The sequence below is a fragment of the Lissotriton vulgaris genome, chromosome 2_1 (genome assembly GCF_964263255.1).
Source record: "Lissotriton vulgaris chromosome 2_1, aLisVul1.2, whole genome shotgun sequence".
NCBI classification, from domain to species: Eukaryota; Metazoa; Chordata; class Amphibia; order Caudata; family Salamandridae; genus Lissotriton; species Lissotriton vulgaris.
Window position 1 is genome coordinate 947909122 of NC_141687.1, and position 24020 is coordinate 947933141.

Sequence of the window (24020 nt, forward strand, 5' to 3'; positions counted from 1 at the left end):
GATCAAATTCAATTTTCTCAACAACTACAGGAGGGATTTTCACCAAATATTGAAAAGGCACTACTGCATACCAGTCCCTACCATTTTGCCAAGTTTGGTGTAATTCCGTTCAGCCGTTCGGGCTGTAGCCGTGTCTAAAGGTCCATAGAAAATGCCATTTGAAAAATTTCAAATTCAATTTTCTCAAGAGCTACTGGAGGGATTTTCACCAAACATAGTAAAGGCACATCTGCATACCAGGCCCTACCATTTTGAAAAGTTTGGTGTAATTCCATTCAGCCGTTCGGGCTGTAGCCGTGTCTAAAGGTCTCTATGGAAATTAACATGGGGAAAACACGTTTTGGTACCCCCCTTTCGACCCCCGCTTGACGAATCCCCCCGAAACTTTCAGGAAAGGAGCGGAGCGGAGCTGGCCAAAATTCTGGAAAATTACACACAGATTCATCAATCGGCGCCAAAGTTATTCCCAATGGAATGTTGAGCACATATAGATTTATAATTTGCTTAAATTCATTTTCCCAACCACTACTGGAGGGATTTTCACCAAATATAGAAAAGGCACTACTGCATACCTGTCCCTACTATTTTGCCAAGTTTGGTGTAGTTCCGTTCAGCCATTCGGGCTGTAGCCGTGTCTACAGGTCCCATAGAAAATGCCATTTGAAAAATTTCAAATTACATTTTCTCAAGAACTACTGGAGGGATTTACACCAAACATACAAAAGGCACTGCTGCATACCAGTCCCTACCATTTTGCCAATTCTGGCATAATTACGTTCAGCCGTTCGAGCTGTAGCCTTGTCAGAATGTCCCTATGGAAATTAACATGGGGAAAACACGTTTTGGGACCCCCCTTTTTTCTCGGCCCCCGCTTGACGAATCCCCCCGAAACATTCAGGGAAGGAGCGGAGCGCAGCGAGGCAAATTTAAGGAAAATTACAGGCAGATTGCTCAATCGGCGCCAAAGTTATTCCCAATAGAATGTTCGGAATTTCCTATGGTAACTAGGTCCTAACTATATATACCTACTGGCGACCGCCATAAGGTGTTATATATATATATATATATATGTATATATCCAGCCTCCATTCGTCCGCAGGGAGCAGGAACCTCTTTCAGGGCGGTCAGGACGTAGGGGGCGGACAACCTCCTTATATATCAAACCGAAACTCCCATTCAAAAGAAAAGAAGTACGCCTGACCAAACCTCAGGTAGAAACTTGCACTTTTATTTTCTTTGGACAGCTAAGTGAAAAGTGAAAAGTCCTGACGCGTTTCGGGGCTTTGCATAGCCCCTTCCTCATAGAATGACCACACGAAATGCACTGTAATGCTTGTCATGGCGCCATTAGCTGCATGCTCTTAATTTAAATGTTCCAAGTGGGCGTCTCAAGTGAGCAAAAAAAGTCAAGCATGCTGGTACCTGTAGTGTAGCGCTGTTTCTCCACAGTGGGATCAGTGCAATTTCGAAAGTCTTTAAAACATTTTAAGCCCCAGTGGGCCGATAATCTTGAAGCTGTCTTTCTTTTTTAATATCGGAAAGTGCTTGAAACCTGAAGTCCGTTGATGAAAGGCAAAAGCATTTCACCTTTCCCTTGCCTCGCAGAGTTCACACACAATCTCCCGGCTGGAAACTCCGTGCCATAAACTGGAATGAACAATGGGGACACGGGACAGGCACCGCGATGTTCGTCGTCCATCGACCACCCCGCCCTTCTGTGTGGGCACAAAACTACATTTTCTCCACTCCACCCACACCAGCAACCTAGCTGTGCCGAGACAAAGCATACTGGGACTTGGAGTCCGCAACATTCAACACGGGCTGTCAATGCTGTGCAGAACGCAATAGGGGGAGGGAACTCAGTGCCTGCAGAGATTTAGTCACAGGAGGAGATCATTTGGGGCTGATTCGTTTAGGAGGAAGGCGCTGAAGAAGGCTCTTAAGCTGAAATGCATCCGCCATTACCTGGACCTCTGAATTAAACGGCTACCTGTTCCTTACTCCCCGTGTGGCCTCTTGTCTTTTCTTCGAAAAGTGTTCAAGTCATATAATCTGCGCAGCCAGACGCGCAGTTGAGATGGCCCTGCAGCTTCAAGTGACTCCGGGATTTACTGGCACCACGCTGCTCACAGCATAGAGACAACCGAGGAATCGATAATCCCGGGAGACCGCCAAAAATCTCAGAGCAGAGGAAACAGACTGAGGTATTTTATCTCGATAGGCAAACAGTCTCGCATTTGACCGTCCCTGTTTTCATCACTGACCTGGGACAGGCACCGCGATGTTCGTCGTCCATCGACCACCCCGCCCTACTGTGTGGGCACAAAACTACATTTTCTCCACTCCACCCACATCAGCAACCTAGCTGTGCCGAGACAATGCATACTGGGACTTGGAGTCCGCAACATTCAACACGGGCTGTCAATGCTGTGCAGAATACAATAAGGGGAGGGAACTCAGTGCCTGCGGATATTTAGTCACAGGAGGAGATCATTTGGGGCTGATTCGTTTAGGAGGGAGGCGCTGAAGAAGGCTCTTAAGCTGAAATGCATCTAAAATTACCTGGACCTCTGAATTAAACGGCTACCTGTTCCTTACTCCCCGTGTGGCCTCTTGTCTTTTCTTCGAAAAGTGTTCAAGTCATATATATATATATATAATGTCGAATTATAATTTCATCATGCCAAAGTTTTTTCCTGCCCTTTATTTATGAAAATTATCCCAATACTCCCGGCTGGGAGTTCACATAACACACAATTACACATTGAGGTGATTATTATTTTTTTGGTTTCACATTTTCCTCAGTCATCTAATGAAGGTATAATATAGACTTAAAACATAGTTAATCGGTATTGTATGAATTAATGTTTTTACTGACAATATGAATTAAGTACAGGTACTTTTTATATGATTTTTTTATTAACATCATGTATAACATGTAAAATATTTTTGTATTTATACAGTGATATGAATTATTCCCCAATGTTAAATTTCGATGTATATATATATTTATTTTTATGTATATTGAATGGTGCTTTATCTCACAAATTAATTGAATGAGTTTAGCGCAGGGGATATTGAGATAAAAATCCATATAGAAGGCTTTTTGTCCCTGCACTTCGAATTGAATGTCAGTATTTACAAGCAGATTTAAGTCTGTTGTTGATTTCTATGTTGTTGTGGTGACTGGGGATTGGTGGGGTGAATATTGAAAAATCGAAGGGATTGAGAGCACTTGTTACCAGCGAGCAAGGCGACAGGGATCGCCGAAACGCGTTTGGTGTGAGCACGGCAATGCACTGATCTAAATGAAAAAATAAAACTTACAGCGGATGCTGGAAAGAAGGAAGAGTCCGTCTCTCTCGTTTTTTGGCGCATGCAAGCGGCGCTGAGGGTGGAAACTGGATATATATATATATTCACTTAAAAAACCATAGGTTTCAGGCCTTATATAGTTAGGAATTAGCATTTAAAAAACCATTGAAATTGCTCCTATATAGTTAGTTGTACTAACTATATTTCGCGCACCCGCAATCCACTGCTGATGATGCCACATAGTACATCATTCATGACATGGTCAGTGACATCACTGATGACATCACTGATGACATCTCACCAAGTGCAAAAAAAAATCTTTTTTTTTTTAAATCGCGGGGTACTCGCACGGTACGCGTACCCTACGCGTACGGTGCGCGTACCCCGCAATTTCTTTTTTTTTACCCTTGGGGGTCCTTTTAGGACCCCCTGAGAAGGGCTAGAGGGTTGGGGGGTCTCTACCCTGCCCCTTTTCGTGTTTTCCACTCTTGTTTTGGGCTCTCTTGTGCCACAGTTCTCCTGAAAAACAAGATGGTGGCCAACACTTCCTGGTTTGGGCAGTTTGGAATGTTGACAGTCGACTGCTAGCCAATCAGAAACTCGCTCCCGCACGTAAGGGTACGCGCATGTACGCGTACCGTACGCGTACAGTGCGCGTACAGTGAGCGCATATAGATAGATAATTTGATCAAATTCAATTTTCTCAACAACTACTGGAGGGATTTTCACCAAATATAGAAAAGGCACTACTGCATACCAGTCCCTACCATTTTGCCAAGTTTGGTGTAATTCCGTTCAGCCGTTGGGGCTGTAGCCGCGTCTAAAGGTCTCTATCGAAATTAACATGGGGAAAACACGTTTTGGGACCCCCCTTTCGACCCCCGCTTGACGAATCCCCCCGAAACTTTGAGGAAAGGAAAGGGGCGGAGCTGGCCAAAATTCTGGAAAATTACACACAGATTCCTCAATCGGCGACAAAGTTATTCCCAATAGAATGTTGAGCGCATATAGATTTATAATTTGCTCAAATTCATTTTCCCAACAACTACTGGAGGGATTTTCACCCAATATTGAAAAGGCACTACTGCATACCTGTCCCTACTATTTTGCCAAGTTTGGTGTAATTCCATAGAAAATGCCATTTGAAAAATTTCTAATTCAATTTTCTCAAGAGCTACTGGAGGGATTTTCACCAAACATAGCAAAGGCACATCTGCATACCAGCCCCTACCATTTTGCCAAGTTTGGTGTAATTCCATTCAGCCGTTCGGGCTGTAGCCGTGTCTAAAGGTCTCTATGGAAATTAACATGGGGAAAACACGTTTTGGGACCCCCCTTGACGAATCCCCCCGAAACTTTGAGGAAAGGAAAGGAGCGGAACTGGCCAAAATTCTGGAAAATTACACACAGATTCCTCAATAGGCGCCAAAGTTATTCCCAATAGAATGTTGAGCGCATATAGATTTATAATTTGCTCAAATTTATTTTCCCAACAACTACTGGAGGGATTTTCACCAAATATTGAAAAGGCACTACTGCATACCTGTCCCTACTATTTTGCCAAGTTTGGTGTAATTCCGTTCAGCCGTTCGGGCTGTAGCCGTGTCTAAAGGTCCCATAGAAAATGCCATTTGAAAAATTTCAAATTAAATTTTCTCAAGAACTACTGGAGGGATTTACACCAAACATACAAAAGGCACTGCTGCATACCAGTCCCTACCATTTTGCCAAGTTTGGTGTAATTCCGTTCAGCCGTTCGGGCTGTAGCCGTGTCTAAACGTCCATAGAAAATGCCATTTGAAAAATTTCAAATTCAATTTTCTCAAGAGCTACTGGAGGGATTTTCACCAAACATAGCAAAGGCACATCTGCATACCAGGCCCTACCATTTTGCCACGTTTGGTGTAATTCCATTCAACCGTTCGAGCTGTAGCCGTGTCTAAAGGTCTCTATGGAAATTAACATGGGGAGAACACGTTTTGGGACCCCCCTTTTTTCTCGGCCCCCGCTTGACTAATCCCCCCGAAACTTTCAGGGAAGGAACGGAGCGCAGCGAGGCAAATGTAAGAAAAATTACAGGCAGACTGCTCAATCGGCGCCAAAGTTATTCCCAATAGAATGTTCGGAATTTCCTATGGTAACTAGGTCCTAACTATATATACCTACTGGCGACCGCCATTAGGATATATATATATATATATATATATATATATATATATACATATATATATATATATATATATATATATATATATATATATATATATATATATATATATATATATATATATCTCCATATATCCTCCATTCGTCCGCAGGGAGCAGGTACCTCTTTCAGGGCGGTCAGGACGCAGGGGGCGGACAACCTCCTTATATATCAAACCGAAACTCCCATTCAAAAGAAAAGAAGTACGCCTGACCAAACCTCAGGTAGAAACTTGCACTTTTATTTTCTTTGGACAGCTAAGTGAAAAGTCCCGACGCGTTTCGGGGCTTAACATAGCTCCTTCCTCATAGGATGACCACACGAAATGCACTGTAATGCTTGTCATGGCGCCATTAGTTGCATGCTCTTAATTTAAATGTTCCAAGTGGGCGTCTCAAGTGAGCAAAAAAAGTCAAGCATGCTGGTACCTGTAGTGTAGCGCTGTTTCTCCACAGTGGGATCAGTGCAATTTCGAAAGTCTTTAAAATATTTCAAGCCCCAGTGTGCCGATAATCTTGAAGCTGTCTTTCTTTTTTAATATCGGAAAGTGCTTGAAACCTGAAGTCCGTTGATGAAAGGCAAAAGCATTTCACCTTTCCCTTGCCTCGCAGAGTTCACACACAATCTCCCGGCTGGAAATTCCGTGCCATAAATTGGAATGAACAATGCTGGCGGGCCCCGCTCCTTTTAACAACAATCTAGCCTCCATTCGCCATCACAAGCATTACAGTGCATTTCGTGTGGTCATCCTATGAGGAAGGGGCTATGCAAAGCCCCGAAACGCGTCAGGACTTTTCACTTTTCACTTAGCTGTCCAAAGAAAATAAAAGTGCAAGTTTCTACCTGAGGTTTGGTCAGGCGTACTTCTTTTCTTTTGAATGGGAGTTTCGGTTTGATATATAAGGAGGTTGTCCGCCCCCTGCGTCCTGACCGCCCTGAAAGAGGTACCTGCCACCTGCGGACGAATGGAGGCTGGATTAATAGTTAATAGTGCTCACCCTGTGTATAATAAATGAAACCCAATTTCTTTAAACTCACGATTATGGGACTCGTCTTTTATCCCGAGCCAGTAGAAATGATTAACATCTGATTAGACGATTACTCCGCCTAAAACGAGTAGAACTCATAAACAACTGTCAAGTGCAATACGATATCCTTACTCCTTTGTTTGAAATTACTTACTTGATACTAGGTGTATTAGCGGCGTGCATTTACTTCTTGTTAGTCCAAGAAGGCGGGAGAGAAAATGCCCGATCCCACTTCGTTTACGATCAAAACACTCGGCCACCTGCAAACAAGTGTCCGATTAGATTCATATCCCTTTCTCTATTTAAAATTCTTTATCGTTAATTTAAGACTGGTAAGAAGACTTACTCAATGATGGACCGAGACCGGAATAGTTTTCTTCCGGCACAGCTGCAGCAACAGTTAGTTTGCGAGCTCGCCGGAAGCGGAAATTTGCCTTATTTATGACAACATCGGATCGGCCGTAATAATGAGCGCCATTTTGTAGTGTCTAATTTGCTCATAATATCGTGACTGAAGGTATTATTCCCCTCGCGCGGTGCCTGCCGCTTTGTGCATGTAAATGCAGGGGGGTACCATAGGTACCCCCCATGTGCACCCCCCACCCCCTGACACCCTGGGGGCCCGCAACGGGCCCCCAAACAAAAAAAAACACATGCTTTTCCACGGCGGAAAAGCCGCCGTGGAAAAGCATTTTTCCTGCCCCATCCTAATATGGCTGGCGGTGTCTGATTGACACCGCCACCATATTAGAAATTTTCCGCCACTGTCGGAAGGCGACCGCGGCGGAAAAGCAGCGGACGGTTTTGCCGTCCGCCGATGACCCCCAGCCATCCTAATCTGGCGGGGGTCTTCAAAGGCACTGCTGCGGTAATTTCGCAACGTCCGGGCCGGCGGCGGCTTTCCCCGGCCAGGAGGATGCGGAATCAACGCAATCCTAATCGGCCCCTAAGGTGGCATGGTGAGAAAAATAACAATGGATTGGAGTGCTACCCCGAGCCATTGCCAGTGGTTAGACTTGTTACAAGCACCCTCCCATCACCTTTTGTATGTTTCATGTACTGCCCTAAGTGGCATTGGTATGCTCAGATGTGGGTCTCATGTTCAGTGTGTCATTGAAACGAAGCTGTACCTAGCTGATGAGCCAAGAACTAGGGTGAAACCCGTCCTCGGGTGCTTGTATCTTGGTTCAGTGTGGACCTGGCTTGGCAGTTCAGTCTGGACTGTTCCAATGAAGAACAAGGTCAAGACTGATTTGCATATGGCTGGTTCCAAACTGAGGTGGCATAAACACCATGAGTGAAGGTTTGACTTATTGCAAGGACCATCCCATCACCTTTTGTGTATTTCACAAGTAGGACAAGAGGGTTGTAGTTGAGTTCTCTGAGAGCAAACTATATGACTTCTCCCCGGAACTGGAGTGATGGCACAAAGACGGGTCCCATTTGGACTTCTGGCGCTTTTGCTGAGAATTGTTATTTGACTTTATCTTGGACGTGCTCGAGGACAGTGATCGGGAGCATGACTGAAACCTGGAGGAGGATCGTTTTTCGAATTGAGACCTGCCCTATTTGTGCTCGGCAGTTTGAACTTCCGCACCCTGGTGGCCTTTGGGTGAATGAGGGGGCATTTGCAGCAGGACTTCAAGAGATGCTTAAACCTTAGATACCACAGTCAGACTTCATGTGGACCCATACCTGCCTACTGCTTCTGGCAATCTCCAGACGGTTTGAAGTCTGTGGCCTTTGGGATAACATTTCCCTACCACACTGTCTGGGAAAGTGATTAGGGGATTGGTGAAACACCAAGAAATGTTTGGGACTGACGCTCCAAATCTGTGTCAAGGAGTGCAGACAAAAACTGAACTGTTGTTAGTGCACAGGAATGGCACGTATATATGGCTTCATACTGTCACTTGCAGAGGCGCTGAGAGGCTGCCGCGGAGCCTGTTGGCACATGTTGGTGCTTGGGAGCAAATGCTAGGAAACATTTGGGACCCAGTCTGGCATCTGGGGGAATTCAGAAGAGGAGAAACATGCAGTTAGAAGTATCCAACAGGAAACAATTGTATCTTATATAGGATGTTTGGAATTCCACTTCTCTAAAGGTCTTGAAGATGTGTCAAAATGGTGCTGGTGAAAATAAGTTAAAAGACCAGCTTAGTCTTCTTCTTCCCCATGCAGGAAAATGGTTCTTGCACTGCAGAGGTGCTTGAAACATGAAAATACACCAACAATAGGACAACTAGTAAACATATTGTTTTACACACACATATTACAGGCCTGAAAATGATGCCTTTCATTGTAATGTATTAATTAATACTGGGTATACAATGGGAGATGGGCAAAGGCACAAAGCAATAAAGCATTGAAGGACATTTCAGATTGTTGGATCATGTTCCCAAACTGGAAGCAAAACGTTTGAGTTGCAAGTGTTGGTTTTTACATGTAGGAGAGAGTGGTTCACTATGAGCTAATTTAGTATACTTTTACAAAGCATTAATACGCGATTCAATTTCCAAGTACAATGAGAACAGAGATAGACTAAGAGCAAAACATATTTTAATGCAGTCCTGAAGAAAATAGCACAAAGGCAGTAATTCAGGTACTAGAGTGTCAACAGTGATAGCATAGTGACTATCGACTATAACAGTGAATATAAGTGTGTATATACAAAGCAAATGACTTGGGTCACGGTAGCACACATAGGTATGTAAATATGACTGTAATTATGAATTACACAGCCCAGTCGTTCACTAAATGAAAGGGACATCAGAACAAAACAATACAGGACACCTGAGAAAGAAGCATCAAACGAATAGTCAAACGACACCTTAGCAGTGTAGAGTGCTTCCTAGCAATTAGAGGTTCATAGCGGTACACTTAATACTGAGCCCTGAACTTCCAACACATTTTCTGATTGGGACTCTGAAGTCAGGACCTTTGCAGGTGTACTGCACTGTTTTGTCCTGATGAAGACTGAGTTGTGTAATTCACAATAATGTGCCTAGCTGTGCTTCTTTTCGCTACATGTATTCGATTAAACATTTTTTTGCTTTCAGGCTAGTCTCCGGTCTCATGATTTACGGTACTTGTGCTTAGCAATTGAACTACTTATTAATGCCTTGCAAAAGTGTACTAAATCATTTAGTAATAGAGAGAGAGTGCTTCAATATGGACTCATTTAGTCTAAATGAGTCCATGGTGAGCCACTCTCTCTCTTTTATGTACTTAAACATGTTCTTATTTGACATACTTGTGTTGCCTTTGTTTTCTCTACTACCAGTGTTTTTTCAACTGCAGATATTTTACCCTACAACACTGATGAATGCAGTCTGTGCAATCAAACACAGTATATCGATAATGCCAAGGAGCCGGCAAAACAATTATGTGGCAAATATGAAATACCCGCTCAGTCCGGTCAGCACAGAATAGCCTTGTATGGTGACGCTTTTGCACCACGATGTAAGTGATTCCTGGCTGGTAATCCTTCTCCAGACTGATGCATGCTTCTCGTATTGCTAGCAGCTCGTAATACAACACCTTCCAAGAAAGAACAAAAATAATTTTATTATTAAAATGTTTTAATAGTGTGTACAATAGATTTTTCTGTGACAGCAATTATATTTTATATATATATATATATATATATATATATATATATATATATAGGAGGCAATTTGGTGCTATGGCCTTTACAAGATTATTTGGATGAGGCATACAATCAGCTGAATAACACTGAATTCTATAGAAAAGTTCCAATGACTAAATAAAGGAAATTCAGGAGGCTTTATTCGCACAATTATTGGCTTGAAAAAGTGTTGGGCTGCTCAATTGGGAAGAATTTAAATACCTTAAGAAAGAACACCCAATTGTCCCGGTAATATATTCGATACCCAAAGTCCATAAAAAAATGGACAAACCACCGGGACGTCCCATCATTGCAGCGTGCAATGACCTTTTGGAAAACCTGTCCAGGTACATAGGCTTCTTCTTGCAAGACTTTGTAAGAGGTTTGAAATCGTATGTACAAGATACAATGACTTTCTGAGAAAAATACAAAATATCAAGTGGAAGTCTACCTATTTATTGTTAGCACTCGATGTATCCAGCTTGTATGCATGTGTTAAGAACAAAGATGGTATGAGAGCAATCGAGTATTATAGGCCTATAATTTATTCGCAACACTCCAATATGCTGCTCAAAATGTTATTATTCTGTTTGGAACTTTTTTCTTATTTGATGGCAGGATGTGCAAGCAGACTCAGGGAGTTGCCATGGGGGTCAGATTCTCCCCCAGTTATTCCTGTTTATTTATGGACTGGTGGGAGGAGCTGGTCCTCAGGCAACAACATGAGCAGGTATATAATAGGAGTGTGGTAACTTGGCTGGCTGCGCTTCACAGATGATTTGTTTATAGTGTGGGACGGGGACTATGAAAGTGCTATTGAATTCATTGACACATTGAACAATAAATAACAAAGTTAACCTACATTTTACAGCAGATATAAGTAAGGAAATGGTCACATTCCTAGACGTAAAGGTCCTGGTTTTTAACAATGAATTGATTACTACCCTTTATCGGGAGTCTTCAGCGGGCAATACACTCCTGCATGCCTCCAGCACCCATCCATCTCATTTAATCAAGAACATCCCCTATGGGGAGATGCTCCGCATTCGACGGATACGCAACAGAGGGGAAGATTGTAATGACAAACAAAGTGAATGCAAAAGCAGGTTTTTGGATAGTGGATATAGTTCAGATGTTATTGAATCAGCGATTATTAAATCTAAATCGCTGGCCAGACAGGATCTGTTGAAGTACAGGGACAAACAGAGCAGCTCAAATCCACAGAAAGAAACCATAAGACTAATCCTTGGTTTTTCACGACAAGAGAAACAGATCAGGGAGATAGTCAGAAAGAACTGGCCTATTATTAAGGGAGACCCAGTAATAGGGGGGTCACTGCCCAATAAACCGTCAGTGACTTTCCGAAAAACAAACAGCATGGGCTCTTCGTTAGTCAGGAGCAACATTGAAAGAAAAGGTAAGGGCTCTTGGCTTATGGCAAGAAAGGGGTTCTTTAAGTGTTCTTCTGTATGTAAGGCCTGCTAGTACGGTACGAATACTACATGTTACAGTACAGCATTTGGTCCCGTACAAGGCAAAATTAGTCAATACCTTACATGCAAATCTGATTTTGCAGTTTATATGCTCACTTGCAGCTGCAATTTAAAATATGTTGGGAGCACAAAATTACCAACGCATAAAAGAATTCTTCAACACATCCGTGCCATTTGCAACAATGATGAGAATTATCCAGTTGCCAGGCATTTCAAACTTGGCCACAATAGCGATCCCAAACATTTGAAATACTATGTAATTGAGGCCATACCACCGCAAAAAAGAAGAGGTGACAGGGAGTCCAAATTAAGGAGATTAGAAACCACTTATATCCTGCAATTTGATTCTAAGCACCCGAATGGGTTGAACAATACGGAAGACTTGTATACTTTCCTGTAATATTGTAGGTTACTTAGTTATGTGGAAAGGTGAGCAATTGTTTATTGATTCTGTATGATGTGCCAGAGATGAAATATAGGATCATTTATAATGCAATACAGAAGGTCATTTAGTCCACCTGATGTGAGGTTTTAACTGATGCAAAGGAACTTTTAGGATAGTGTTATTTATATATTTATAGTATTAAGGATTTAGAAATCATGAAGGGGAAAGAATAATTTTATACTTCTGGATATTTATAGTGATTTTTATTGAAGTATCATCCTGAAATGTAAATGTATTTATTACTGTCCGGAGCTGTTTTGCATGCTTAAACCTCATAGCAATTTTGCACAATAATGATAGTCACCTTGCTGACCACCAGAAATATCTGAGTGTTTTCTAAAATATTTTTTTATAATGTATTCATTTGAAACAAATTGCACTGATTTTGGTCATGCACTTGGATACATTTTATGGTTTGGACGTAGTTGTAAACTAGAGTATAGGATGCATTTATGCTGGTATTTTAATGTGATACATTGAATTTCACAACAAGATTCCGTATGTAAAATGTAGAGGAATTTAAAAGTTTTGTGGTCATAATTTTTACATTAAGTTTCAATAATTGACCTGAAAGGAACGCTTATACTTGAAGCATTTCTTCTATGTCTACGTAACGGTTGCACTGCACTAGCACTTTAAATAGCGAGAGAAAATGCCATTGAGTTGTCATGTGATCAAGGGAGGGATCTCCCGAAACGCGTATTCGCTGCACTGGCGAAATAAAATATTTGCACTTTAAAATCGGGTCCACGCACGTCTGTTCCTATGCATAAGAAGTGAAGGCGGGTATTGGAGTGATATATATATATATATGAATGTAAGTAAAATTGGGGATTGTATGTACAAGAAAAATTGGCAAAATTGGTGGCTTGTCTTACGCAAAATTGTTGAGAATTGTGTTTTAAACTGTAGTTTTTAAACTGAATTTGAATGATGTTCTAATCAAGCACTGTTCTGCCAGATCTGCTTAACGGCCGCCATTTTGGCATGGCCAAGGTGAGCGGTCTAGCTGTTCTTGTTGGGAACAGGAAAGAAGGGTATTTAGACCGCTAGCTGGTGCGAATGCGCAGCGGGCGTGCCATAGACAAATCTGTCTGTGCCGAGCGCCAGCCATGCAATCGGGTATTTTTCTTTTGCAGATTTATATAGAGCAAACTCGACCCGAAGGTATTGGAGCCTTTACACGAGCACCAGTTACGTTACAAAAGGACACATTCATTTTTTTGGTAGGCACGGGGAGATGAAGTGATTTGCCCAGAATCACAGGATGTGGAGTCGACCCAAGGCTCGAACCTTGGTTTCCCAGCTCCAAAGTCGGCAGTCTAGCCGTGAGACCACATCCTCTCCCCTAAGATGAAGCCAGAAACAGCGTCACTGGCCAGAAAGATAACATACTCTAGCAAGGAACTAAGCATACTCTAGCAAGGAACTAAGTCCATCAGCGGAGCAAGCAAAATGTAGACTAGAGAAAGCAGTAACCAGATCAAACCACCAAGATATAGAATTCGGGGGGAGGGTGAGGGGGGAAGGGGATGCTAGGAGAAGAGTAATGAAATAGAGAAGGAAGATCAGGGGAGCCTTAAATTTGGTTTTAAATGTGGTCATATTAATAAGTTCAACCTTCTTGATGCCTTTCAATCTGGTTTCAGAAAAGGCTGTAGCACGGAAACAGCTATGCTCAACGTCGTGGACGACATTCACAAGGCCCTAGACGAAGGGGATGCCTGCCTTCTCATCCTTATTGACCTTTCGGCGGCATTTGACACAGTAAACCATCCAGCCCTTCTGGAGACCCTGTCAAAACGGTCCGGCATTAATGGCACAGTTCTTAAATGGTTCACCTCCTTCCTTCAACACCGCTCGCAACAAATTAAAATTAACTCCTGTCTCTCAAAGCCAACTAAAGTCACTCTTGGGGTCCCGCAAGGCTCGATCCTCTCCCAGTCCCTCTTCAATCTCTTCATGGAGCCCCTCACAATCATATTGAAAAAAGCCGGAGTGAATTACCACCTTTACGCGGATGACACCCAAATTTATTTCAGGATCAAGTCGCCCAGTGACATCCAACTCCTCAATACCACCCTAACCGAGATAAAAACCTGGTTCTACGTTAACCACTTAAAGCTCAACCCAGACAAAACTGAACTAATCCTTTTCTCTCCAAAAAGTAACCATTGCCCAATCGAAGAGTGGCTCAAGAATCTAGTTGCCCCAAATTGCCCCCTTACCCTATCCGACTCAGTTAAGTCTCTAGGCATCACTCTTGACAAGAACCTGTCAATGGAGGCTCACATCAAAAACTCTGCTAAAAGTGCAACATCTCAAGAAACTGAAACCTTTCCTACCCCACGATGACCTCAAGACAGTAGTCCAATCCCTAGTTCTCTCTAGGAGACTCCAAAAGCTTATCTAGCCCCTCTAAGAGCAGTGCTGAACATGTCTGCCCGACTCGTATCTGGAGTCAAAAGATTTGAACACATCACTCCAGCTCTCAACTGCCTCAATTGGCTCCTCGTGGAAGGGAGAACAGAAACTAGTCTAGTCCACGATTACCTTTTGCAATATTGGAACAATAGACCCTGTACCCATTAATACTAGTCCTGAGGAAGGTGGTTGGGCAATAAGTAGGAATACCACCGAAACGCGTCGACGCATTTAAAAAGAATCCACTGCTGAAGGGTTTTTTCAGGACAAAAAAAAAATAATTTATTTGTCGAAATTACCTTACAATATATATCAGCTTTGGATCAATAGTCTGGCTACAACTGAATGTTACTATTGGGTTTTGTTGGCCTTAGGGTACTGTACTGCTATTTTATGAATTGTTTATAATTTGTGAAGGAATTGTTTTTATAAAAGGAGTTCTTTGTGATGTTTTTAATGGACTAGTGTCCACCATGTACTAACTGTGCAGGAATTGCTATTTTTAATATTTTGTATTGACATAATTAAATGTGTTCAAATTGTTTAAAAAAAAAGAAATTGAGGGGCGTGGCCAAGATGGCGGGCTGAGAGGTCGCACTTGCCGAGAACTCCCGGACCCCTGAATCCCTGAACCGCTTGTAACCGCTGATTCCCCCCCGGATCACGCGGCGACTGAGCCTGGTGCCCACGGTGGAGGTGTGGAGCGACTGCTGAGCCCGGTTTGCGCCGTCGGGGGTGAGATCCTGACCGGTGAAGCCCGGGTCGGGGCCCGCTGAATGGCCCGTGTGCGAGCCGGAGGCCGCGAGTCTCCCGACCCTCGGAGCATGACGGAGCGCCTAGCCGCCTGTGTGTGAAGCCCGCAACGGAGCATGAACTGTCGGAGTGGGAGTCAGCAGCGGCTTCGCGAACGGCTCGGAGTTGTCCGACGGCGGTTGTACGGAGCGGAGGTGAAGAGCGGAGGCGGAGTCGACATCGCCCCACTACGCCAGCCCGTGGATTGAAGAGGCCCGCTGGGAGAGGCCGCTCCGGCCAGTTGCCTGAGCGGAGCAGAGGAACGGGGCTCCCGGGGCGGATCTCCCCCTGAGGCTACGGGCCCCAGCGACCATCGCACCGTGACTTTGCCCACTGGCTGGATTTTTGGGTCCCGGATCAGAGACGGAGAGGGGTTCTCCATCTTGGGCGTTGGCCCCTCGACATTACAGAGCGGCCATTTTGTGGTCTCCGGCCGGGCAGCTCGGCCTTCCTGGTGCTCTTTGTGTGGCGCTGCCCCCGGCTGGCATATAGCTGCTTTCTTTGCTGGACAGTAAGCCTCAACGCCCTCTACTCAGCTGCAATGTCGAACGCTAGAGGACAGCGACGGGGCGAACGAACCTTGCCGGACATGCTGGGACGCGGCGCCCTACGCAGCGGTGGAACCCAACCCGCCACGACCTCCCCGGCCCCGACCGGGGGAGCAGATGGCGGAGAACCCCCGGTGACGAGATCATTTCTCGAATCGCTCTTTAGCTCCCTTCGGGAGGACTTTCAAACGCTCAAGCGTGAGGTGGCCGGGGAGGTCCGCGAAGTAAGGAGAGAGATGGACTCCTTGGGGGAACGTGTGAACACAGTGGAGGAAGCGGGTCACTCCAGGGATGAAGAGATCACCCATCTGCAGCAGGAGGTCCTGCGACTGCGGGAGCAACAGATTGAGCTACAGGCCCACGCCGAGGACCTTGAAAATCGGTCCAGGCGGAACAACATACGGGTCCGCGGTGTGCCGTCCGGTGAGGAGGGTGAAGACGTGACTGCATATCTAGTGGCCCTCTTTCGTGCGATCCTGGGAGAGTCAGAGGACTTTCGGATCCGCATAGACCGAGCACATCGGGTGGGCCGCCCCCGCAAAGCTACGGCGCACGCCCCGGACATTCTGGCCTTCCTCCCGGACTTTCCCTTGAAGGAGCGGATCCTCCGAGAAGCACGAGGGCAGCAATCTTTCCGATTCCTGGACCACCCTGCGACCCTGTTTCAGGACTTATCCACAGTCACGCTGCAGAAGAGGAAATCATTCAAGATCGCCACTGACTTCCTCAGGGAGCAAGGGACACAGTACTCTTGGGGGCACCCTTTCCGTCTGATATTTCGATGGAACGGTGTTTTGCATCAGCTTCGGTCCCTCCAGGATGTCTGCGCGGTGTTGGGCCTCACAGCATCGGATACAGATACCCCGGCTCCGCGGCGGAGGCGAAGCACTCGTGACGGATGGCAGCAAGCTGGAGGGGGGGACCTCTCCTCCGTCGGAGCGTCCGGGCTCGCCCATGATCAGGGCGGACATGGCGGCCGCCATCCAAGAGGCCTCCAGAGTGGCGGCGAACGGCGAAGTGGACCTGACGGCCTGAACTCACTCCGGGGGGAGTCTACTCTAGCTTATTCCTATTGCAGGTGCGGGGATCCGGGGGGTGGGCGGGGAGGAATGGCGAGTGCTGGAGGAGGTGGCTGGACGTCCACTAGACTGATTTACCACGGCCTACCCCGTTACGGGCCGGACTGGGACAATGTCTTTTTTGAAAAGTTTGAGTAGCAGGGAATGGGGTTGGGACAGGCGGGCAGAAGTTTTGATTCTGGGGCCTAGAGGGGGGGCCAGTTGCGGGGGGTGGTGTAGATTTGGTTGTGTGGGGACAAGGGGGGTTTTTCTAGTTGTGGGGTGTTGGGGTTCGGGGACTGTACTGTGCCAGTGGACGGTTCAAAGTTGCTCTGTTTTGAGGCCTCGAGTGGTGCCTTCTGTGTTTGCCTGCGGGGCTTTGCCTCTTGACATGTGCTCCATTGATCCCCCTCCTTGATGGCTCTTAAGGTGCTTACTCTCAATGTGAAAGGGCTGAATAATCCGGTTAAGAGGCGGGCAGTGTTATCCTTGTTAGAAAACTCACAAGCGGATATCTGTCTGTTGCAGGAGACCCATTTGCTGGCTAAGGACTGCTCGAGGATGCGTACCCCTAAGTTCCCCACGCAGCTGTTCTCCTCTAGCGCCTCCAAGACGGCAGGGGTGGCGATCTTGTTTTCTAGGGGGTTCAGGGGAGAGGTCGTGTGCAAGGTAGCAGAACAGAAAGGGAGACTTCTAGTGTACAGGATCAAGATGGGGGGTTTAGCACTGACTGTTGGCAACATCTACTGCCCCAATGATCACCAGGACCAATTCTTACACAGGGCTTTGGAGGACGTAGCATCCACCTCTGATAGGCACATAGTGTTGGGGGGTGATTTGAACCTGGTCTTCGACGCGGCGATGGACAGGTCTGTGCAGCGGCGCCACCAGTTGGGTGAGCTTTCGGGCTCGATTCGAACTCGACTTGAGGAGCTGGATCTGCATGACATGTGGCGCCACCTCCACCCCACCACCCGCGCATACTCTTACTTCTCACATGCCCATAGATCTTATGCGCGATTAGATCATCTCCTTGTGTCGGGCCCAATGCTCCCTTTGGCTTCGAGTGTGGACATGGGGGTCCTCTCTCTTTCGGACCACGCCCCGGTGGAGGGCGCTTTCACTCTGCCTCCGGTGGTTCGGCCGAGAGGGGTCTGGCGGCTCCGGGACACGCTTTTGCACAGGCGGTCGGTGGTGGATCAGATCCGGGCGGCCATTTTGGATTTTCAGACCATGAATGATACTGGGGATACTTCTCGTGCGACACAGTGGGCAGCCCTGAAGGCGGTGCTCCGAGGCGAATTTATAGCGATTTCCTCGGCCGAGAATAGGGACCGACAGCTCAAGAGAGATGAGCTCACCCAGCAGGTGAGGGAGCTGGAGCAGGTTCATCACAGGATAGGGGCCCCCAGGGTGTGGAGGCGGCTGAAGGCGGCACGGAAACTCCTGGCGGCCCTTGACACGGACCGGGCGGAGTATGCGATGCTTCGCCTGAAACACAAATATTATACAGGGGGCGATCGGTGTGGGCGGCTCCTGGCTTACAAACTTAGGGTGCAACACCAGCAGCACCGAGTGAAGGAACTGGTGGACCCGACCGGTGGTAGGGTCACGGCTGATGAGCAAATAGCAGACGTCTTTCGCAGCTTTTATGCTGACCTCTACACCGGGGAGGCCCCTTCGGCCCGGGCTGAGATGGCCTATCTGGACTCAGTCCCGCTCCCGTCGTTGTCTCAGGAGCAGGCTCAGTATCTGGAGCGTGACATCCGTATCGAGGAGGTGATCACGGCGATATCCCGGCTTAAATTGGGCAAGGCCCCGGGTCCGGATGGCTTTATCCCGCTGTTCTATAAAACCTTCTGCCAGGAACTGGCGCCTCTACTGACCCGCCTTTTTAACTCCTTCGCAGAGCCAGGAGCCATCCCCTCCGAATTTCTCCAGGCCACGGTTTCCGTGATTCCGAAGCCGGGTAAGGACAGGACCGCCTGTGGGTCCTACCGTCCCATTTCGCTGCTGAACACAGATTTGAAAGTGTTCACCAGTATATTAGCTGCACGCCTGGCGTTGCACCTCCCGGGCATGGTTGACTCGGACCAAGCGGGCTTCGTGCCCGGTAGGCAAACAGTAGATAACACAAAGAGGGTGACGCACATCCTCGAGAAGGCTTCCAGGATCCCTGGGGAGAGGATGCTCCTGTCCATAGACGCGGAGAAGGCTTTCGACAGGGTGCACTGGCCCTACCTAGAGAAGGTCCTGAGCAAATTCGGGATTGGGGAGAAGTTCCGTCATCTGATCTTCAATTGTTACCGGTTCCCCTCTGCGGTAGTCCGGGTGAACGGCGGCAGCTCTCGACCCTTCCCCATCGAGCGGGGTACGAGACAGGGGTGCCCTCTCTCCCCTTTGCTCTTTGCCCTGTACATGGAGCCTTTTGCTCAGAGGGTTAGGCAGAACCCCGACATTGTCGGTGTCAAGATGGGTGAATTCCATCATGCGATCAGCCTATACGCGGATGATGTCATTCTGACGCTGGATGACCCGCGGAGATCGCTGCCGGCCTGTGTAGAGGAACTGAACTTATTCGCCGACGTGGCGGGCTTCAAGGTGAACCTGGGGAAGTCGGCCGCCCTTGATATTTCGCTTACTAACGCCACTAGAGCGGAACTACAGAGGCTTTACCCTCTGAGCTGGTCCAGGGACCGGATCCCGTACTTGGGGATCCTATTGGCGCCCTCCCTCCCGGAGATGGTCACGGCCAATTACGCGGCTCTGGGCGCGAAAATCAGGGAGGAATTGGGCCGGTGGGATAAGGGCACGCTGTCGTTACTGGGTAGGGTGGCCGCGGTGAAGATGACCCTCCTGCCTCAGGTGCTCTACCTCTTCAGAGCGTTGCCGCTCCAGCCCCCCACGGGGTGGCTTGCGGAGACACAGACTGCCATTGCGCGGTTCGTGTGGCAGGGCCGCAGGCCGAGGATCAAGAGAAGCATCGCTATGCTGTCACCGGAATCCGGGGGGCTGGGGATACCGGACTTGCGGAAATATTTCCAGGCAGCTCAGCTCCGCTATCTAGTGGAATGGAGCCGGTGGGAGTCTGATAAGCACTGGCTGTTCCAGGACCAGGCGGTGGCGGGTAGGACGCTGCAGGAAGTACCATTCTTGAAGCGGGCCCACCGACCCCCCAATCTCTATGCGTCTCTGGTAACACGGGTCCCGCTCCGGACGTGGGACTCGGTGGCTGCCAGGTGCGAGCTTACCACCTTCCCCTCTCCTTTTACGCCGCTCATTGGCAACCCGGACTTCGGCCCCGGGATGGAGCAGGGCGCTTATGAGCGCTGGCGGGTGGCCCGCTGCTGCACTCTGTATCACTTGTACTGCCCTGAGGGAGTTGTCCCCTTCCCGGACCTGAGGAGGGATTATGGCCTCCCGGAAACGGAGCGTATGCGATACATGCAGGCGCGCCACTGGGCATTACAACCCCAAGTGCGCGACGCGGCACACCGGGAAATCACGGCGTATGAGCGTTGGTTAATTACTCGCACGTCGGACGCTAAACTGATCTCAGACCTGTATAAAATGCTGCAGCCCCCCTCCTTTCATTTTCACAATCCCGGTCGGGAACGTTGGGAGCGTAAGCTCGGGCGCGTGTTGAGCCATAAGGAATGGGAACACATCTCCTTCCGCGCACGTCACTCGGCCTACCACACGGGTCTTACAGAGACCTTCACTAAAATCTCGACCTACTGGTACCGTACCCCGGAGAAACTGAACGAGATGGACAGGGCAATACCAGGGACGTGCTGGCGCAACTGTGGCAATACTGGTACACTAACACACATACTATGGGAATGTCCCCTGCTGGCTCCTTACTCGGAAGAGGTCTTGGGCGAGGTAGACAAATGCTTTGGGATAGAACTGCCTAGATTCCCGACCTATGTTCTGCTAGGGTTGCCGAATGGGCTGATGTATCCCCTTAGATCTAAGAGAGGTAGACAGATCGCAATTGCGCTGGGGTCAGCGGTGCAGAATATTCTCATACACTGGCGCACTACCACACTTCCCTCTGTAGTTGGATGGCTGCACAGATTATGGCATGTCCTTGGAATGGAGAAGATGTCCTTAGTAGCCTTGGGGGATACCGACACCTTTGAGGAACTGTGGGAGCCCTTTCACAGCCTGTTATGTTCCGAGTTTCGGGAGATCACCTGCCCTAGATACCTTAGGTTGTTAAGGCTGACGCCGCCACCGGACCTGCCTGCTTGATTGGGTGGGGTCGGTACTGTATAGCGGGGATCTTCGGAGAGTTGCATGTAGCGGAGACTGTAGATATTGGCACAGTACAGGGGGTGGGTTAGGGTTAGGTAGTTGGGGGTTCTGTTTGGTTAGGTAGGTTTTTGGAGCGGGGTTGCTTCTCCTCCCTTCACCCCTCCCTTTTTTTTCCCCTCCCCTCTTCCCCTCCCCCCCTTTTTTTTTTCCTTTTCCTTTTTCTTCCGTTCTCTCTTGGCCCCCCCCCCCTGATTTTCTTTCCTTCCCCCCATCCCGTCCCTCCCTCCCTTTCTCCCCCCCTCCCCCCTCGTTGTTTGTATGGGACCACAGGTGCGAAAGCTATGCTCCCGAGTCGGATGGGACCTCTTGCAAACTTGTAACTGCATTACTGTACTTGCTGTACAATGCGCATTGATGTGCGGTTCCTGTGGTTTACTTGTTCCATGCCCCTTTGTGTCCTACCCCACCCTGCTTCAATAAAATACTTTAAACCTAAAAAAAAGAAATTAAAAAAAATATATTAGCACTACCTTCCAGTTTGGATATAGATTGATGTCATAAGGGGGAGTATAGTGCTAGGTTAAGGAGGAGTGACTGTGTGAAGCAGAGTCAACTGTGAGTGTGCATTAGAATTGTATGTATATTCCTATGTATTACTAAAGTCCAGGAGAACCTTTTTTGCTTGGCAGTTAAAGTCAATATCCAGGACAGCGGCCACCAGAAAATAACAAATCCAGCGTGCACACACCATCACATGCACAGACAAGCACAAGCGCACACCAATGTGAGCACACACTCTCATATGCACACTGACGCACATAGACAAGCACATAGCTAGAAACATCCAAGAACACAAGCACACATAAAATCCCATGCTCTAATACAAAAACACCCAAATACATCCACACGCAAACACCATCACATGCACAGACATGCACAAGCACACACAAATGCGCTCACTCTCATATACACGCAGACACGCACAAACGCGCATACATAAACTATCTGCAAAAAAAACCACAAGCACACATACAATCACATGCTCCAGAACAAAAATACCCGGGGACGTACACACAAATACATGCACACACACACACCCACACCATTAAAGGCACAGACATGCACAAACACAAAACAAATGTGCGCACACACTCTCATACGCGAACAGAGGGCGCACATACAGAAACATCCACACGCACAAGCACACATACAATTCCATGCTCTAATACAAAAACACCCAAATACATGTCAACACAAGATAGATTTGGATCTTATGTGCCCACTGGGATATAAAGTACGAGGAAAAGCAATTATTTTCAAACAAAAGTAGGAAGTGGAGATACTCCCAGTGGATGACATTCAAGGGATAGGAATCCTGGGCTTCTCCCTGAAAAGAAGAGGAGGAATTGCACTATCTGGGATTCTATGCTATAGGCCTCCATCAAACTCCCTCAATGACCTCCAAACCCTCTTGAACCTAATCTCAAATCTAACCCTAACCTACTTCAAGCTATTAGTGCTAGGAGATTTTAACATCTGGGCAGAAAATAGAACCCATTCTCAAATAAGCAACTTCCTTACATCCAGTGAAACTTTAGGACTAGAGCAAACAGTTAAGGGTTCCCGGAACATGGTGGCTATAGAGGATGTGGTCTCGGTCAACTGGTCAGACTACTACCTGATCATGTTTACATTAATGGAGCTTTAACATAGAACAGACTCAAAAACCACTAGAGCGATGGTACAGGGAAGAGCCTAGGCGAAACTTAGGGACATAGAGAGGAATAAAAATCTTGAATACTGTACACTGCTTCTAAGAAGAAGAGACTGTAGACACCAATTATAACTGTCTACGAAACAAAATGACAACCACATTAAATGAACTCATTTCGATAAAACTGACGACACCAAAACAAAAACTAGGCAAATTAAGGACGCTGATGCCTACAAAATCAACTGTATATAAACGTCTTATTGTATGTTTAAGATTGAGAATGGACAATAATTTGTGATGTGCATTGGGAATAAATTAAAGTAGAGATACTTTCTCTTTTTGTACATGTTCGATTAATAAAGGGTTATAAAGAATATATAAGGACTTCTGTGGGATAGTTATTACTATTGAGTACTTCTCCCCACACGTTATATAATTCATTAAAATATCAGTCTGACTGAATGGGAGGTGCCAGGGCAGAGCCATGGTCATCAGTTAACCTGAATTAAATTGTATTGTAACCATTCTAAGATTCCCCATTCTTGTAACTGATTTTTCTGAGGGTCTGGCTTCTGATGAATATAAAGTCCCAAGAAATGTTTGAACTGAAGGCATGTGAACAACTCCTATAGATTGCTGCATTTCATTCACACAGGTTCAGAAAGGTTTGAGGTCAACGGGATCGTGTAATTAACTCTATCACCTAAAAATAAAACACACAAACATACATGCACACACATCATGGTACTTAATATTAATAATTCCTGATATAGCACATGTACAAAACTGGTTTCTTGTTGCTGAATGTATAAGTCTGTCTGACAGAGCACGGAGTGGAGTGAGAATCAGTAAGTAGGTCTATTTAAGCAGCAGTAAGCTTGCTTAAACAGCCAGGTTTTCACATTCTTGTGAAAACACATGAAGTCTGTTTCGATGCATAAGTGATCTAGGAGAGAGTTTCATTGTCCTGGCGCTTGCACAGAGAAGCTTCGGCCTCCGGATCTTTGTTTGTCATGTCTGTGTATTGTCAAGTATTTTGCTGATAGTATAGGTACATATTCAGTCATTTGCTTAGCCACGAGCAGTGATGTCATTCCATGTAAGAGCCT

The 24020-nt window shown here is 46.7% G+C and overlaps 1 protein-coding gene across 1 annotated transcript in view; it reads right to left on the reverse strand.

Annotated features, from left to right (window-relative positions):
• The window catches only part of LOC147731455 (protein argonaute-3), a 1378491-nt gene that overhangs the window by 113668 nt on the left and 1240803 nt on the right, over window positions 1-24020 (reverse strand). The window contains exon 16 of the mRNA XM_086956497.1: window positions 9955-10089. Coding sequence (XP_086812623.1) covers window positions 9955-10089 — 135 coding nt within the window. The remainder of the gene's footprint in view (window positions 1-9954; window positions 10090-24020) is intronic.